Source organism: Chiloscyllium punctatum, chromosome 45 (genome assembly GCF_047496795.1).
Source record: "Chiloscyllium punctatum isolate Juve2018m chromosome 45, sChiPun1.3, whole genome shotgun sequence".
NCBI lineage: Eukaryota > Metazoa > Chordata > Chondrichthyes > Orectolobiformes > Hemiscylliidae > Chiloscyllium > Chiloscyllium punctatum.
The window spans coordinates 12185040-12202096 of NC_092783.1; the positions used below are offsets into that span (position 1 = coordinate 12185040).

Genomic DNA, 17057 nt, shown 5'->3' on the forward strand with positions numbered 1-17057 from the left:
CAAATCCCTGCAGCACATCACTGGTCACAGGCTTCCAGTCTGAAAAACAACCCTCCACCACCATCACCCACTAATGCCCACCTTCAAGCCAGTTCTGTGTCCAAATGGCTAGTTCTCCCTGTATTCCATGCAATTTAACCTTGCTAACCATTCTATCATACAGAACCTTGTTGAATGCCTTACCAAAGTCTATATAGATCACATCCACCCCACTGCCTCAGGAATCCTCTGCTCTACCCCTTCAAATAAAACTCAGTTCAGATAATGAGACACAATTTTCCATACACAAAGCAATGTTGACTACTCCTAATCAGTCCTTGCATTTCCAAATACATGTAAATAGTGTCCCTGAGAATCCCCTCCAACAATTTGCCCATCACCGATGCCAGGCTCACCGGTCTACAGTTCCCTGACATTTCCTGATCACCTTTCTTAAATTGTAGGACCACATTAGCCAACCTCTAGCCTTCTGGCACCTTACCTGTGGCTATCGATGATTCAAATATTTAGCAAGGGACCCAGCAATCATTCCCTTAGCTTCCTACAAAGTTCAAGGGTACACCTGATCAGGTCCCAAAAACATGAATATGCACATTACATCCAAAATTGCTAGTTCTCCAAAAGGTGTTCAGTAATGGCTAAATTTCAGCTAGTTAGTATTACTCGGTTAGCTTCAATATAGAGCATATGAGTGGGCATTGATTTGTACCTCAAGCTTTTCTCTTAACCATTCAGGCGCGAGGGGTAGGAAAGAGGACAATGATCTTTTTAATGGATTCCATGGGTCGTCCTCTCTTCTGCTCTCAAATGTTCACATACAAAATCAAGTAGAGAGAGAGGTTCCAAAAAATCATTTTAAACAGAACGTTCACTAAACTTCATTTAGCATTCTAACATACCAAACTACTACAAAAGACGCAACTATTGTATGAGACCAATTACAAGGATGACTTACTTTTCCAAACATATAAAATTAGGTTCTCTATCTTTAATGATTTGTGATTGTGATATTGATGTTGATATTGTTGAAAGGAGAATTTAATATCAGCGTTAAGTATTTTTCCTCTTTTGGGCATGGTTTAGTTTCAATATTAAAAAGGTGCAGGTCTAAAACCTCAACTTTGACTTCAGAGAAGTATTATATTGGAATTAAATTTCTCTTAATGTTACTTTTACCAATACATTTCCCTCTTAGTCAGGGTGCTGCACATTTCAGTTCCACTTCAGAGTTTAGTACATAATCCAGGCTGGTCTGCTTTGTCGCAGTGAGGCTGAGAGGCTGCGTTTTAGATGAAATGCATTCAAATAGATGAAGGCACCACTTACACAAACAGGAAATTCTCCTGGGTCTACTGACCAACGCCAATCAATAAACTTAACATTCATCCCTATGCTGGTTTAGAAAATTTGGTTGAGCACAAAATGGCGGTACCACTTACTTACAGGTTACCTAGGCATAGGTCTGGGAACCTGGGTTCGAATGCTCCCTTAACAGATGGTGGAATTCAAATTCAATAAAACAAATCTGGTATTAGGAGTCTAATGGTGACTATGACACCACCACAGAATCAGAACTATCAGAAAATTTCATCTTGTTCATTGATATCCCTGAGGGAAAGAAATCCACCATCCTTAACCAGTCTGGCCTAAATGTGACTCCAGATTCACAACAACATCACTGAATCTTAACTGCCCTCTGGGCAACTAGGGTACCAGTGATAAATGCTGACGTAGCCAGCAATGCTCATATCCCATGAATGAATTTAATAAAAACATTATTTTGACTTGCATGAAATATAATTTAGTGCACATAAATTATTCAAGACATTTTTGAAAGACATGAAATATAACGTAAATGTAAGTAAATCTATTTCCCTTCAAACCAGGGGCTTAATTCCAGAGGGGGGAAAAAACCTTATTCTTAATTCTTTTTCAGTAACAGCAAAAAGTCCCTTTTTGAAATTAAGAAAGAAAAAAAAAGTCAATAAACAGACTAAGAACCTAGAATTTTTTTTATTAGTTTGGATGAGGTCAGGGAACCCAAAGAGATTGCATTTTTAAAATCTACATGTCTATAACTGTTCTATTCTTTGGGCTAGATAATTTACAGATGAATGATTAATTAATAATTCACTTTGTGAGAAATGCTTTAAGCAGCAATTGAAAGCCTCATTTTACATTTCTGGGCAGTAGATAAAAATCCAAAACACTAGTATTAAATAGCAAGCCAGATTATGGTTCAATCCAAATACAAGTAAAGCATTACTAAAGAGCTAACTTCATTTCGAATTAGGACTGCTAACGAATAATAGAATTATCATCACATTTTGATCTTGAATTAATGTTATGTTTCCATAACATTAGAAACACTACTTCTAGTACCTTTACTATGAAGTTGTAATTTAACATTGACGTGATCGAAAAAGTCTTAAAAGCCACAGTGACAGTTGATGCCATAAAGGTACCCTGACATTTCCTCCACTATCTTTTTGTGAGTTACCTGCTGAATCTCAAACGAAAAGTATGTGGTTCTTTCTCTCAAGTTAGTGGAAAGCAAAGTCCAGGGACAGTACTTTCTGTTCAAAGTACACCCCTCCATTCTTTCTGAAAGTAATAACCACGTTATTTTATAAATGCCACATCTGCATACTTAGTTTCCATCACAAATTTCTGTATTCACATCTTTAATGGAAACAGGCTTGTTACACAAATTATAAACTTTCTCCTACTAGGTACATACAGTTTGAGTTATGTCAACACTTGCCATTGCTTCACTCCATTGTGAAGAAAGACTTTCTTGCATCTCACCAGTATTTATACAGCTGCCTTATATAGGTCACTGTGTGGCCTTGAGAGAGGGCAGTTCTATGGGTGGACCTTGGATTGCTGGGTTTTGATATAAATATAGTCCCAGGGTTAAAGATTTCCTCTCAGTAAATGAGAGGAACTTTGAGTGGGAGGGAAAGGATCAAGTTGTCATGGTTCAACTGAGTATCAGTGACATAGGCAGATTTTGCTGAAGGAGTGTAAGCAGCTAGGGGCTAAATTAAAAAGTAGAACCACAAAGACAAAGGGTTACTACTTGAGCAAAGAGAAAATTGGCATAAGTGAAATAGAATTTGAGTGGAATGCGTGGCTCAAAGATTGGTGAGGAACAAATGGGGTTTTGGATTCATGGGACACTGGCACCAGGAGTGGGAAGAAAGGGAGTTGCAACTTAGGCATGGCTTTCAGCTGAACCATAATGGGACCAATGTATTGGTGAATTATTTAATTAGGACTACAGTGAGCACTCTGATACTAAATAGTAGGTGAAGACTCACTTGAAGGGATGGGTTTTGGCAAGGTGAAGAGAAATGGCAAGACATTTGTGCAGAGTAGTGACATAAATAATGTCAAACAGAGTATGACAAGAAGGGACAGAATATACAAAAATAAGGGTGTATCAGGAAATCAGGTCAAAGTAAGGAAAAAATGGGAAAAAGACAAAATTGGCAGGTCTTTATCTGAATCCATACAGATTAACAAGAATAATGAATTGATCACGCAAATAGAATTAAATGAGTATGAGATAATAGCAATTATAGAGACAGGATTGTAAAATGACCAGTGCTGAGACCCAAATATTTAAAAGCAGTTTATATTTTGGAACAAGAAGAAAGGATAAAGAAGTGAGTGGATCGGTTAATAATGAATGCTATCAGTCTAGTGGTGAGAAATCATCTTGGTTCAAACTTTCAAAATGTAGAAACAAGTCATAGAGATGTACAGCATGGAAACAGACCCTTCGGTCCAACCCGTCCATGCCGACAAGATATCCCAACCCAAACTAGTCCCACATGCCAGCACCAGGCCCATATCCCTCCAAACCCTTCCTATTCATATACCCGTCCAAATGCCTCTTAAATGTTGAAATTGTACCAGCCTCCATCACATCCTCTGGCAGCTCATTCCATACACGTACCACCCTGTGCGTGAAAAAATTACCCCTTAGGTCTCTTCTATATCTTTCCCCTCTCACCCTAAACCTATGCCCTCTAGTTCTGGACTCCCCGACCCCAGGGAAAAGACTTTGTCTATTTATCCTATCCATCCCCCTCAATTTTGTAAAGCTTTATAAGGTCACCCCTCAGCCTCCGACGCTCCAGGGTAAACAGCCTCAGCCTGTCCCTGTAGCTCAAATCCTCCAACCCTGACAACATCCTTGTAAATCTTTTCTGAACCCTTTCAAGTTTCACAACATCTTTCTGATAGGAAGGAGACCGGAATTGCACGCAATATTCCAACAGTGGCCTAACCAACATCCAGCCTAGCTGCAACATCACCTCCCAACCCCTGTACTCAATACTCTGACCAATAAAGGAAAGCATACCAAACCCCGCCTTCACTATCCTATCTACCTGCGACTCCACTTTCAAGGAGCTATGAACCTGCACTCCAAGGTCTCTTTGTTCAGCAACACTCCCTAGGACCTTACAATTAAGTGTATAAGTCCTGTTAAGATTTGCTTTCCCAAAATGCAGCACCTCAGATTTATCTGAATTCTCAGCCTATTGGCCCATCTGGTCCAGATCCTGTTGTAATCTAAGTTAACCCTCTTCGCTGTCCACTACATCTCCATCTGCAAACTTACTAACTGTATCTCTTATGCTCGCATCCAAATCATTTATGTAAATGACAAAAAGTAGAGGGCCCAGCACCGATCCTTGTGGCACTCCAATGGTCACAGGCCTCCAGTCTGTAAAACAACCCTCCACCACCACCCTCTGTCTTCTTTGAGCCAGTTCTGTATCCAAATGGCTAGTTCTCCATGTATTCCATGAGATCTAACCTTGCTAATCAGTCTCCCATGGGGAACCTTGTCGAACTCCTTCCTGAAGTCCATATAGATCACATCTACTGCTCTGCCCTCATCAATCTTCTTTGTTACTTCTTCAAAAAACTCAATCAAGTTTGTGAGACATGATTTCCCATGCACAAAGCCATGTTGACTATCCCAAATCAGTCCTTGCCTTTCCAAATACATGAACATCCTGTCCCTCAGGATTCCCTCCAACAATCTGCCCACCACCGAGTCAGGCTCACCGGTCTATAGTTCCCTGGCTTGTCCTTACCACCCTTCTTAAACAGTGGCACCACGTTTGCCAACCTCCAGTCTTCCAGCACCTCATCTGTGACTATCGATGATACAAATATCTCAGCAAGAGGCCCAGCAATCACTTCTCTAGCTTCCCACAGAGTTCTCAGGTACACCTGATCAGGTCCTGGGGATTTATCCACCTTTACCCGTTTCAATACATCCAGCACTTCCTCCTCTGTAATCTGGACATTTTGCAAGATATCACCATCTATTTCCCTACAGTCTATATCTTCCATATCCTTTTCCACAGTAAACACTGATGCAAAATATTCATTTAGTATCTCCCCCATTTTCTGTGGCTCCACACAAAGGCCGCCTTACTGATCTTTGAGGGGCCATATTCTCTCCCTAGTTACCCTTTTGTCCTTAATATATTTGTAAAAACCCTTTGGATTCTCCTTAATTCTATTTGCCGAAGCTATCTCATGTCCCCGTTTTGCCCTCCTGATTTCCCTGTCAAGTATACTCCTACTTTCTTTCTACTCTTCTAAGGATTCACTCGATCTATCCTGTCTGTACCTGACATATGCTTCCTGAAAAAAGAGCAAAGGAAAATAAATCACTTGTGGGAGTCTTTTGTGGGTACCTGGCAGTAGCTAGATAACAGGGCAGAGTATAAAACAATAAATAATGGAGGCTTGTGAGAATGGTATTAGAGTAATCCAAGAGATTTTACTATTGATTTAGGTTGGAAGAATCAAATGGCACAATTAGCCTCGACCCATGTGAGTGTCTTTGTCACAGTTTCGTTGCACATTGTTTTCTGGAATCAACCAGGAAATAGGGTAATTTACACCTAATAATGTACAATGAGACACAATTAGTCAAAATGAATCTCAAAATAACATTGATCACAAGATGATGAATTTTACCTTCAGGTTAAAAGGTGAGAAATGTGCGTCTGCAATTAATGTATCAAAAAGAATAGAAAGGCAATTATATGGGAATGAAACAGAGTTAGCTAAAATGAAATAGCAAAGTAAATGAAAAGATAATACAGTAGAGAAGCAGTGGAAGGCAGCACTGAAGAAGAAACTTCATAACTCTCAAAGATAAATTCCATTGAGGAAAAAAAACTTGAGAAGAATGCATAATATTATAGCTAACTAATCAAGTTAATAGTAGCACCAATTTAAAGAAAAAACGTACAGCACTGCAAAGATTCGCAGTAGCCCAGAAGATCACGAAAAGTTTAGAAACTAAAGGATAAGTAAAAAAATTAGTAAAGTGGGAGAAATTGAAATGTAACAAACACTTCACTAGAAAATCTGCTGGTAGAAGCTTCTACATGTACAAGTAAAGGAAGATAGTAGCTGAAGTAAGCATTGGTCCCTTAGAGGGCGAGGCCAGGAAAGCAAGAAATGGAGAGAAAAACAATATGGCATAGACTTTGAAAAGTATTTTGTAATTATTTTTACAATTAAAGATACAAAAAGCAGCCCAAAATCAGTAAACATCATGAGAAAAAGGGGGAGGAATTTCAAATAATTTTGATTATCAGACTAAACATACAAGGAAATGATAAACAAGTCTCCTGGACCTGCTGACCAGCACCCTAGGCTCCTAAAGGAAGTGGTTGCAGAAACAGTGGCTGCATTGTTTGTAAGAATCATAGAATCATAGAAAGGGGTAATCTGGCCCATCGAAGAGATCACCACATCTAACGTAGCTTCTTTACACTCAGCTTTCATTTTTATTTGACTAAGCTGCTATTTAGCATTGAGGGAACATTTTGTTATCTCAATAGCACTGCATAAATGAAACCTGTTTCTGTGCTTCATTGGCTAAGAACAACTTTGGGATAGCCAAAGAATGTGAAGTGCACCATTTAGCTGCAATGTTGTGTTCCTGTTTCTTAAGGAGGTGCAACCAATATTGATTGAATCATGTATAGTTATATTAGGGGAGCCTCTACATTGATTACCAAATACAGAGGAGATCAACAAGGCTCTTTTTTTCCCTTTACTTACAGGGTCCTTGGTAGCCTTTCCACTTAGAATATCTCGTGCCTTTTTCTTAGTCATATTGAAGTTCTTTAGATATGCATCATAGACGTGTTTCGCCAGTGATTTTAGATCAGCTATAACTGGGTTTTGAACTGTTGCTTCACTAGCTAGAAGTCCCGCAACTAGCTTTTTCTTCTCTGCTTCAGGCATTCGGCCAAATCTGATGGCTGTTACCAGAGAAAACAAAATTATACGTGGGAATGAATTCAGTTCATTTTGGTTAAGTATAAAATTAACTTAAATTTAAATTATTTATTATTAGGCAGGTCCATGAATAGCAATTCTGTTTTCAACATGCATCAATCATTGCACTCCATTCTGCTATACAAAATTTCAACACAAGGTCATTAGCACAAATTGAAAGCAGGCAGTTCTTGACTGTGGTAACAACTGTTAACACAGTAACCTTTTCACTCTTCCCCTAATATGCAAGGATCAGCATTCATACTGTTCTTCATGGCTGTCATCTCATCAATTCCAGAAATAGCATGCAAGTGCAATAGCTTTGTGTGCATTACAAAGATTTAATATATACAGATGACATTTGAGAACATTATAAAACATACAAAGAAGGAAGAACTGAGAGATCAACACAGTACCTCTCAGTTTGTTGTCGGAAAACCATGATAACCAATTTACATACAGTCCTTAAAACCAGCAAAGTGAACTAACACGTTCAACCTCACTTAAGGTGACTGGTTGAAAAACAAATATTAAAATCAGAAGCACTCCATTATTCTTCAAAATGCCAAGGGGTCTTTGACAGCCACAAGAACAGGCAAGACTGTTTTCTCATTTGAGGAACACTGAGTTTACAATTAAATCCATGTTTTTGCTTCTTTAATAGCAAACTTGTCTAATTGATTTTTCTTTACATTTCTTTCTTTTTTTCTTCTCAGTGATCACGATCAAAAACACTGGCTGACTTTCCTCCATCCACAATTCTTTTTGAAAAACCATCAGATCAGTCAGGCAGTTAACTTGGCAGAGATCATGGCCAACCTGGGCTTTCCTGGCAAGTATGATGCAATGGGCTCAATCATTTTTAAAGACAGGACTAATTCAAAAGGGAATCAACAAAGATGAACTACTGAAGTAACTGGAGTGAATCAGGAATGAAGTGGAAAGTTATCAATAGATTCTTAGGAGTTTTCGTCATGTGAGATGCTTGTAAAGCAAACCTTAAATAAAATAAAGGTATATTAATACAATAGCTTATAAATGCTGCATTTCTACATTGGAAAGCTATGAAGCCTGTCAACTTATTACGTCTTACATTTTCATTTGTTTGTTTTAGCAACATTTACTCACCGTTATGTGACATCCCTAATGCCAGGCACTTCTGGAAGCGACAATACTGGCACTTATTCCTGTTCTTTTTCTGGATCTTACAGTTACGATCACATTTCTCATACTTCAGCTTCATACGAATTGTTCTCCGAAAGAAACCCTGGAAACCAAATTTAAGTTTGGTTTTAAATACAAATGAGACAGAAATAGGATTTCAAATCAGAGCACAAAGATACATAAATGCACATTTAAGGATTAAATAAAATGCTAGGGGGATCCAAAATGGTGGCAATCTGAGTAGATCTGCCTTGCTGAGCACTGCACCCCAGCCCAGCAGTAGTGTTTGTTTGAAAACACCAACCCCCCCCCACCTTACCTTTTTTTTCCAAGAGAAAATGGACATTAAACAGTTGTGAAACCATTTAAATCCATTTGCAGTGGAGCCTTGATTGTCTGAGCTTGACGGGTGGGGAGTTCGGGCAGCCGGAAACAAGCAGTAATCCATGAGTGCCGGTTGTCAGAGTGTCTCTCAATTAGCCGGCAACTCACCTCTCGATTATCCTGCAATTCATGTCATAATGGCATTTAACTGATAACTGAATGCTGGGTTGCCTGGTTTTTACAGGATCTTGGGATCTTGTTTGGATGGTCTGGGATTTGAATGGTTAATGTGCAGATAGTTGAAGTTCTATTGTAAATCCTTTTTGAGCGACCGATGATGATGAACGGAAAGCATACAGCCAAGTCCCAACACATAGGACATTCACTGAAGGCAACTGGGTGGGCCCGCAACTGCAACTGCAGATGCAACTCCCTTGGCAGCCAAGAAAGAGGTACCTGCACAGCAGAACGTCGCTGAAGAACTCATGGTAAACCGAGGGATGATCAAGGAGTTGATAGAAGACAGTTGTACTTGGCTTGGAGCCTGAGAAGGAGTTGCAAAGGCTTGGGTAGCAAGTTGAACCACAGCATTGGAGACAGAGGTCAAGTCCTCAACGGGGCAGATCCAGGCTCTCGAAAAACAGGTCCAGGCCTTGACTGAATAGGTCAATGATCTGGAAAACCGAGGTAGGAGGAAAAATATCTGAGTCTTTGGGCTGCCGGAGGGAGTGGTAGGTGGACAGCTCACAAGTTGTTTTGAAGATTTGCTGCCACAGTTTCTTGGCTGGGATGCCGAGGCGGACTGGGTGAAGATTGACAGAGCTCACCGGGCTGCGGTGCGCAGATCCAATCTGGTTGGGCATCCTCACCTCGTCCTGACACAATTTCAAGGCTACAAGGACAGAGTGCTGGAATGTTCTAGAGGGATGGGGAAACATCCACAGGCCCTAACTTATCAGGAACTAAGATAATGTTTTTCCAGGACTTTTCTGTGGTGGTGATCCATAGAAGGAAATACTTTGATGAGGTCAAGAGAAAATTAAGGAATCTTGGTATTCAATATTCGATGAGATACCCAGCGGTGCTTCATATTACTCATGAGGAGATGGTGTGGTCATTTGACTCTTCAGAACAAGTGAATGTTACCCTTTTCTTCAAGAAGCTGCTGTTGGTGTGTTTTTTGTTCTCCAATTAGGATTGGTGTTGGTATCTAATTGGGGGTGGGCAAAGTACTCATTATTTTGTCTGTTTTTTTCTATTGCTTGGGTTGGGGTGCAGCTTGAGCTGGAAAGGGGAATGGAGGTGTACATGGGAGGTGTAAATGCTCTCTATGGGCAGGGGATAAAGTCCCCCATTAAGTGCCTTTTGTATTTTGTAGTTAGTTTAGTGTTTTGGTTTTTTTGTAAATAGACTCCACGACTCCCAGCATGCTACAAGTCGAATTTTTCCTCTCAGCAGGTCAAAAGTGGTTGTAAAGAATCATGGCTAGGAGTGCTCTTAAACGGCGGACCTGGAATATTAAAGGGATCCATTCGCCAGCTAAAAAGAAAAATGCGTTGTTAAGCCGTAAAACGGAGAGGGTGGATGTTGCCCTTTTGCAGCAGACTCGCCTTAAGGAACACTTGAAGTTACAGCAGGACAGCTTTGATAGAGTATTTTTCTCATTCTTTAACACAGAGCAGGGGGGGGGTGGTCATACTTGTCCAGAAGAATCTTCCATTTAATTTAATAGATTGTCTTAAAGATGAATGGTCAGTTTGTGATCCTTAAGGCCCTAATATGTCGCGAGGAATATGTTTATTTCAATGTCTATTAACCTTCAACATAACCGTTTAAATTTTTGACTGATGCACTAAGCTGTTGGTCTTTCCGTCGCAGCATATTATTATCAGGGGTTGGGGGGAGACTTTAATTGCCTTATGGATCCTGTGCTGGATAGAATGCCCAAATGCCCTCCAAAGCTTTCTCCACAGTCTAAATAGCTTGGTGATCTATTTGGAAAAGTCTCAGTTTACATTCTTTTCCAATCCTCACAAGTGCCAGACAAGGATTGATCTTTTCCTAACTCCTGCAGCTTTTCTAGATTCGTTGGTATTTTGTTCAGTTGGGAATATTGCATCTCTGATCACGCAGCTGTATAGTTAGTAGTCAAGATTTAAGGACACTAAGTTCGTTGAGTACTTATCTAGGGAATGTGAAGCATTTTTGGCCACCAACTTGGTTACAACTAGTAATCCATCCATTCTTCGGGAGACTGCTAAGGCCTATGCAAGAGGGATAATTACCTCATACGCGATTAGTGAGAAGCAACGGAAGGGAGAGCATGAGGCACGACTGAAGGCAGCTGAGATGGCATATTACAGTACAGCATCAGTGGCTAAGCTGCAGAGGATCACAGCCCTTCGATCTGCCTTCAACTCCATGCTTACACATACAGCCAGGAAGGAACTTTCCTTTGCAAAGCAAAGGTTGCTTAAGCATGGTAACAAGGCCAGGTAAATATTTGGCAGGGAACAAGAGTGCCTCCCAATCTATTGCTTCTATTAGGGAAGGGAGTGGGAGTCTTACTTGTAATGCTAAAAAGATCAATGGGCGTTTCAGAGATTCTATTCTGAACTGTATCAGTCGGAGTGTTGTGAGGTTAGATGGGACTTTTTTTTTTAGGAACTTGGATCTTCTGGGGGTGTCTGCTGAGCAGGCACTTCTCCTTAGTGTCCCATTAACAGCACAAGAGAAACAGAAGGCGATGAGGCAACTTCATAGTGGAAAGGCACCTGGCCCTGATGATCTTCCCAGTGAGTTTTACAAAGTACTTGTAAACATACTGTCACGACCGATGCTAGACAGGTATAACTATGCATATAGTCATGATAGCCTCTCTCAAGGATGGCGGGAGACAAATATCTCTCTTATCCTCAAGAAAGGGAAGACCGCAGAGGATTGTGCTTCTTATACACCTATCTCACTTTTAAGCTTCGATTTTAAAATTTGGTCTAAGACTTTGGCTTTGAGGTTGGTAGAGGTATTGCCCTCTATTGTTATAAAGGGTCACAGATTCTCTAATAGCGTTAGGAGATTGCTTAACATGATTCAAGTGTGCCAGCAGTGATCGGTTCAAGGGTTGGTGGTCTCTTTGGATGCGAAGAGGGCATTTGATGGGGTGGAATAGCCATATCTTTTTTATACTCTGGAGCGGTTTGGCCTGGGTGAAGTGTTTACTAGATGAGTAAGGGTCCTTTACAGTGATCCTCTGGCAGTGGTTCTCACCAATGGTACAAGGTCTGACAATTTGAACATTAGTAAGGCAGTTGGCAAGGCTGTCCCCTTTCACCTTTGCTTTTCACATTGGTGATTGAGCCATTGGCAGACGTCATTCGTGGGGACCCTAATATTGCTGCCCCAAAGGTGGGGTCAAAGGTGTATAAGATTACACTATACATGGATGACGTTCTAATTTTTCTTTTGAACCCGGCAGTCTCGGTGCCCTGTTTGATACAGTGTATTAATTTATTTGGCTCTTTCTCAAGTTACAAGATCAATTTTTCAAAGTCGAAGGTGATCCCTATCGGGGGGGATTAGGGGAATACATGATATGAAAGGTGTGTTCCCCTTTAAGTCAGCACAGGGAGGATTTCTTTACTTGGGCCTCTCTGTTACCCCTAGCTTTGATCAATTATTCAAATGTTAATTTTGTTCATTTTGTTCATTTGTCTGAGAAGATTAAACAAGAACTTCAAAGATAAGGTCCTTCCAATATCACAGTTGGGTCAAGTCGCTCTTATCAAAATGATTATTCTTCCTCGCTTATTGCACCATTGCCTTTGCTCTTTCCTAGGCAAACATTACAGAAATTGAATGCCTGGTTTAGTTATTTTATTTAGCGCTATAAGCAGAGGTAGCTGGGTAACAGTTAGAGGTGGGAAGGGGAGGAAGCAGGCAGTGCAGGGATCCCCTGTGGTTGTTTCCCTCAACAATAAGTACACCACTTGGATATTGTTGGGGGGACAGCCTAGCAGGAGTAAGTTGCAGTGACCGGGTCTCTAGCACGAGGTCTGGCTCTGAGGCCCAGAAGGGAAAGGGGGAAGAGGAGGAGAGCGCTAGTTATAGGAGACTCTATAGTTAGAGGGACAGACAGGCGGTTCTGTGGACATGGGTGAGACTCTCAGATGGTTTGTTGCCTCCCAGGTGCCAGGGTCCAACATGTCTCAGACCGTGTCTTCAGAATCCTTAAGGGGGAGGGTGTGCAGCCAGAAGTCGTGGTGCACACTGGCACCAACGACATAGGTGGGAAGAGGGGTGGGGAGGTCATTCAGGAGCTCAAGGAGTTAGGCTGGAAGCTAAAAGCTAGGACGGACAGAGTTGTCATCTCTGGGTTGTTGCCAGTGCCACATGACAGTGAGGCAAGGAATAGGGAGATAGTGTAGTTGAACATGTGGCTGCAAGGATGGTGTAGGAGGGAGGGCTTCAGGTATTTGGACAATTGGACTGCATTCTGGGGAAGGTGGGACCTGTACAAGCAGGACGGGTTGCACCTGAACCAGAAGGGCACCAATATCCTGGGAGGTAGGTTTGCTAGCACTCTTCGGGGGGGTTTAAACTAATTTGGCAGGGGGATGGGATCCGGACTTGTAGTCCAGCAAGTAGGTTAGCTGTTTTTCAGGATGTCCAAGAATGTAGGGAGGCTGTGGAGGTAGCAGAGACAGGGAATATTTGCGGACACAGAGAAGGGCTCAAGGGAGCATGAGGCAGCGCCGATACAGTCAGTCATCGATGTACTCAAAGCCCTCCGCTTCTTCCTTTCCTGCCGTACCAACCAGTACCCTTCCACTGACACCCTCCTTCGACTGACTGAACTGGTCCCCACCCTGAACAACTTCTCTTTCCAATCCTCCCACTTCCTCCAAACCAAAGGAGTAGCCATGGGCACCCGCATGGGCCCCAGCTATGCCTGCCTCTTCGTAGGATATGTGGAACAGTCCATCTTCCGCAGCTACACTGGCACCACCCCCCCACCTTTTCCTCTGCTACATCGATGACTGTATCGGCACTGCCTCATGCTCCCACGAGGAGGTTGAATAGTTCACCAACTTTACCAACACCTTCCACCCCGACCTCAAATTCACTTGGACCGTCTCAGACTCCTCCCTCCCCTTCCTAGACCTTTCCATTTCTGTCTCGGGCGACCGAATCAACACAGACATTTACTATAAACCGACCGACTCCCACAGCTACCTAGACTACACCTCCTCCCACCCTGCCCCCTGTAAAAACACCATCCCATATTCCCAATTCCTTCATCTCCGCCACATCTGCTCCCAGGAGGACCAGTTCCAATACCGTACAACCCAGATGGCCTCTTTCTTCAAAGACCGCAATTTCCCCCCAAACGTGATCGACGATGCCCTCCACCGCATCTCCTCCACTTCCCGCTCCTCTGCCCTTGAGCCCCGCCCCTCCAATCGCCACCAGGACAGAATCCCACTGGTCCTCACCTACCACCCCACCAACCTCCATATACATTGTATCATCCATCGTCATTACCGCCACCTCCAAACGGACCCCACTACCAGGGATATATTTCCCTCCCCTCCCCTATCAGCGTACCGAAAAGACCACTCCCTCCGTGACTCCCTCGTCAGGTCCACATCCCCCACCAACCCAACCTCCACTCCCGGCACCTTCCCCTGCAACCGCAAGAAATGCAAAACTTGCGCCCACACCTCCCCCCTTACTTCCCTCCAAGGCCCCAAGGGATACTTCCACATCCGCCACAAATTCACCTGCACCTCCACACACATCATTTATTGCATCCGTTGCACCCAATGTGGCCTCCTCTATATTGGGGAGACAGGCCGCCTTCTTACGGAACGTTTCAGAGAACACCTCTGGGACACCCGGACCAACCAACCCAACCACCCAGTGGCTCAACACTTCAACTCCCCCTCCCACTTCACCAAGGACATGCAGTTCCTTGGACTCCTCCATCGCCAGATCATAGCAACACGACGGTTGGAGGAAGAGCGCCTCATCTTCCGCCTAGGAATCCTCCAACCACAAGGGATGAACTCAGATTTCTCCAGTTTCCTCATTTCCCCTCCCCCCCCACCTTGTCTCAGTCAAATCCCTCTAACTCAGCACTGCCTTCCTAACCTGCAATCTTCTTCCTGACCTCTCCGCCCCCACCCCCACTCCGGCCTATCACCCTCACCTTGACCTCCTTCCACCTATCCCATTTCCAACGCCCCTCCCACAAGTCCCTCCTCCCTACCTTTTATCTTAGCCTGCTGGACACACTTTCCTCATTCCTGAAGAAGGGCTCATGCCCGAAACGTTGATTCTCCTGTTCCTTGGATGCTGCCAGACCTGCTGCGCTTTTCCAGCAACACATTTTCAGCTCTGATCTCCAGCATCTGCAGTCCTCACTTTCTCCATTTAGGTAGTAATCTGCCTTCCTGTTCTTGCCACCAAAGTGGATAACCATACATTTATCCACATTAAACTGCATCTCCCATGCATCTGACCACTCACCTAACCTGTCCAGGTCACCCTCTAATCTCCTAACATCCTCCTCACATTTCACCCTGCCATCCAGCTTAGTATCATCAGCAATTTTGCTAATGTTATTACTAAAACCATCTTCTATATCATTAACATATATTGTAAAAAGCTGCGGTCCCAGTATAATCCCTGCGGTACCCCACTGGTCACTGCCTGCCATTCCGAAATGGAGCCGTTTATCACTACTCTTTGCTTCCTATCAGCCAACCAACTTTCAATCCAAGTTAGTACCTTGCCCCCTATACCATGCACCCTAATTTTGCTCAATAACCTCCTATGTGGGACTTTATCAATAGCTTTGAAAGTCCAGGTGCACTACATCTACTGGATCTCCCTCGTCCATCTTCAGAGTTACATCCTCAAAAAATTTCAGAAGATTAGTCAAGCATGATTTCCCCTTCATAAATCCATGCTGACTCTAACCTATCCTGTTACTACTATCCAGATGTGTCATAATTTCATCCTTTAGAATAGACTCCAGCATCTTTCCTACCACTGAGGTCAGACTAACTGGTCTATAATTTCCTGCTTTCTCTCTCCCACCTTTCTTAAAAAGTGGTACAACATTAGCCACCCTCCAATCTGCAGGAACTGATCCCGAATCTATCGAACTCTGGAAAATAATCACCAACACATCTACGATTTCTCGAGCCACCTCCTTCAGTACCCTGGGATGTAGACCATCAGGCCCCGGGGACTTATCAACCTTCAGATCTAACAGTCTCTCCAACACCAATTCCTGGCAAATATAAATTCCCTTCAGTTCAGGTCCTTCAGCCACTGTTACCTCAGGGAGATTGCTTGTGTCTTCCCCAGTGAACACAGATCTGAAATACCAATTCAATTCTTCTGCCATTTCTTTGTAATATATTCCCCTGTTTCTGTCTTCAAGGGCCCAATCTTAGTCTTAACCATTTTTTTGCCTTTCACATACCTAAAAAGCTTTTACTATCGTCCTTTATATTTTTGGCCAGTTTACCTTCGTACCTCATTTTTTCTCTGCGTATTTCCTTCTGAGTAATCCTCTGTTGTTCTTTAAAAGCTTCCCAGTCCTCTGTTTTCCCACTTATCTTTGCTATGTTATACTTTTTCTCTTTTAAATTTATATGTTCCTTAACTTCCCTCGTCAGCCACGGCCACCCATGCCTCCTCCTGGGATCTTTCTTCCTTTTTGGAATGAACTGATCCTGCATCTTCTGCATTATATACAGAAATATCTGCCATTGTTCCTCCACTGTCATCCCTGCTAAGGTATTGCACCATTGAACTTTGGCCAGCTCCTCCCTCATAGCTCCATAGCTCCCTTTATTCGACAGAAATATTGTCACTTCTGATTGTACCCTCTCCCTCTCAAATTGCAGATTGAAGCTTATTGTATTATGGTCACTACGTCCCAATGGCTCTTTCACTTCAAGGTCCCTGATCAATTCTGGTTCGTTGCACAATACCAGATCCAAAATTCACTTCTCCCTGGTAGGCTCCAGCACCAGCTGCTCTAAGAATCCATCTCAGAGGCACTCCACAAAGTCTCTTTCTTGAGGTTCAATACCATCCTGATTCTCCCAGTCTACGTGCATGTTGAAATCCCCCATAACAACGGTAGTAACATCTTTGCGACAGGCCAATTTCAGCTCCTGATTCAACTTACATCCGACATCCAGACTACTGTTTGGGGGCCTGTA

At 42.7% G+C, this 17057-nt stretch overlaps 1 protein-coding gene across 2 annotated transcripts in view; it reads right to left on the bottom strand.

Annotated features, from left to right (window-relative positions):
• The window catches only part of ppardb (peroxisome proliferator-activated receptor delta b), an 80606-nt gene that overhangs the window by 23349 nt on the left and 40200 nt on the right, over nt 1-17057 (bottom strand). Inside the window, exons 4-6 of one of the 2 annotated variants that reach the window (XM_072563286.1) lie at nt 8458-8596; nt 7111-7313; nt 710-802 (exon numbers count right to left, since the gene is read on the bottom strand). In XM_072563286.1, coding sequence (XP_072419387.1) covers nt 710-802; nt 7111-7313; nt 8458-8596 — 435 coding nt within the window. The remainder of the gene's footprint in view (nt 1-709; nt 803-7110; nt 7314-8457; nt 8597-17057) is intronic. The other variant, XM_072563287.1, reaches the window with a different exon arrangement.